Genomic DNA, 2,500 nt, shown 5'->3' with positions numbered 1-2,500 from the left:
ATAGGGCCCTCTTATCTCTTCCTTCTCCGAGCTCGGGTTATGGAAGAAGGAACCGAGAAGGAGGTATCAGCAACAACGGGTTTTATTACGGGACAGCTCATGATGTTCATATCGATCTATTATGCGCCTCTCCATCTAGCATTGGGTAGACCTCATACAATAACTGTCCTAGTTCTACCGTATCTTTTGTTTCATTTCTTCTGGAACAACCACAAAAACGTTTTTGATTATGGATCTACTACCAGAAACTCAATGCGTAATCTCAGCATTCAATGTGTATTCCTGAATAATCTCATTTTTCAATTATTCAACCATTTCATTTTACCGAGTTCAACATTAGCCAGATTAGTCAACATTTATATGTTTTGATGCAACAACAAGATGTTATTTGTAACAAGTAGTTTTGTTGGTTGGTTAATTGGTCACATTTTATTCATGAAATGGGTTGGATTGGTATTATTCTGGATACGGAAAAATAATTCTATTAGATCGAATAAGTACCTTGTGTCAGAATTGAGAAATTCTATGGCTCGAATCTTTAGTATTCTCTTATTTATCACCTGTGTCTACTATTTAGGCAGAATGCCGTCGCCTATTGTTACTAAGAAACTAAAAGAAGAAACTGCCGAAACGGAAGAAAGGGGGGAAAGTGAGGGAGAAACAGATGTAGAAATCGAAACAATTTCCGAAACGAAGGGGACTAAACAGGAAGAAGGATCCATCGAAGAAGACCCTTCTCCTTCCCTTTGTTCGGAAGAAAATTCGAAGTTAGAAATACTTAAACTTAAAGAAGATAAAGACCTCCTCTGGTTTGAAAAACCTCTTGTTACTCTTCTTTTCGACTATAAACGATGGAATCGTCCAGTGCGATATATCAAAAATGATCAATTTGAAGATGCTGTCCGAGACGAAATGTCACACTATTTTTTTTTTACATGTGAAAGTGATGGAAAAGAAAGAATCTCTTTTACATATCCACCTAGTTTGTCAATCTTTTTGGAAATGATAAAAGGAAAGATACTTTTGTCCACAACTGAAAAACCCTCTTCTGAAGAATTGTATAATAATTGGGTTTAAACCAACAAAAAAAAAAAAACGAACATAAACAACGCATTTTTCAATAGAATTGATGCTCTAGAAAGGGGGTCTCTGAAACTGGATGTACTTGAAAAAAGGATTAGATTCTGCAATGATGAGACTGAACAAGACTGCCTGCCTGAAAGGTATGATCCTTTTTTGAACGGAACCCGCCGTGGAAGCGAAAAAAAAAAAAAGTATTTAAACTCAAGTTTGAATATGAATGAGGCTTTCTCAGAAGAAGGTTGGATTTGGATAAATAAATTTCATAATATACTTCCCACAAACTACCAAGAATTTGAGGAAAAAAAGGAAAAATTTGAGAGAAAATACTTCCTTCCAGAAGAAGGAAAACTTAATTCAGAAAATAGAACGAAATTTTTATTTGATGCGGTTACACCCGATAGACATCATCAAAGAATTATAAAGGAATCCATTGGAATAAAAGAAATACGTAAAGAAGTTCCTCAATGGTCATACAAATTGATTACCAGTTTGGATCAACAAGATGGAACAATTTTAGAAGAAACGGCTGAGGATCATGAAATTAGGTCAAGAAAGGCCAACCATGTAGTCATTTTTACAGATACCGAACGTACAAATAGTACAACGAATACTAATGATGAAGTAGAAGAAGTGTTTGTCCTACGTTATGCGCAAGAATCGGATTTTCGTCGAGATATAATCAAAGGTTCTATGCGCGCTCAAAGACGTAAAACAGGTATTTGGGAACCGTTTCAAACAAATATCCATTCCCCCCTTTTTTTGGACAGAATCTACAAAAAGTTTTTTTTTTCTGCTGATACCTCCCGAATTTGGAATCTTCTTTTTAAGAATTGGATGATAAAAAGTACGGAATTAAAAAATTCCAGTTTTGAGGAAGAGACAAAAGAAAAGGATAAAAAAAGGAAGAAGAAAGGGGAGGAAAATGACCGGCTAGCAGTAGCGGAAAGCTGGGATACTGTTCTATTTGGTCAATCAATAAGGGGTTGCTTGTTAATAGCCCACTCGATTTTTAGAAAATATATTGGATTGCTTTCATTGATAATAGCTAAAAACGTCAGCCGTATCTTATTATTTCAACCCCCGGAATGGAATGAGGATTGGAGAGAGTGGGGTAGAGAAATGCATGTTAAATGCACCTATAATGGTGTTCAATTATCCGAAATGGAATTTCCAAAAAATTGGTTAACAGAGGGTATTCAGATAAAGATCCTATATCCTTTCTATCCGAAACCTTGGAACAGTTCTAAGAAACGATCTCATCATAAAAATCCAAGGGGAATAAAGGAAAATTCTTGCTTTTTGACAGTCTGGGGGATGGAAACTGAATTTCCTTTTGGTTCTCCTCGAAGACGACCTTCTTTTTTAAAACCCATTTTTAAAGACCTAGAAAAAAGAATAACAAAAAAAAAAACACAAA

The 2,500-nt window shown here is 35.4% G+C and overlaps 1 protein-coding gene across 1 annotated transcript in view; it reads left to right on the top strand.

Moving 5' to 3' along the window:
• The window catches only part of LOC113351798 (protein TIC 214-like), a 4,011-nt gene that overhangs the window by 108 nt on the left and 1,403 nt on the right, over nt 1–2,500 (top strand). The window contains exon 1 of the mRNA XM_026595730.1: nt 1–2,500. This exon is cut by the window's left edge and continues 108 nt beyond it. Coding sequence (XP_026451515.1) covers nt 1,297–2,500 — 1,204 coding nt within the window. The 5' untranslated portion in view covers nt 1–1,296.

This window comes from Papaver somniferum, chromosome 2, assembly GCF_003573695.1.
Source record: "Papaver somniferum cultivar HN1 chromosome 2, ASM357369v1, whole genome shotgun sequence".
In the NCBI taxonomy this organism is placed as follows: Eukaryota; Viridiplantae; Streptophyta; class Magnoliopsida; order Ranunculales; family Papaveraceae; genus Papaver; species Papaver somniferum.
This window is presented reverse-complemented; position numbering and strand designations above follow the sequence as displayed.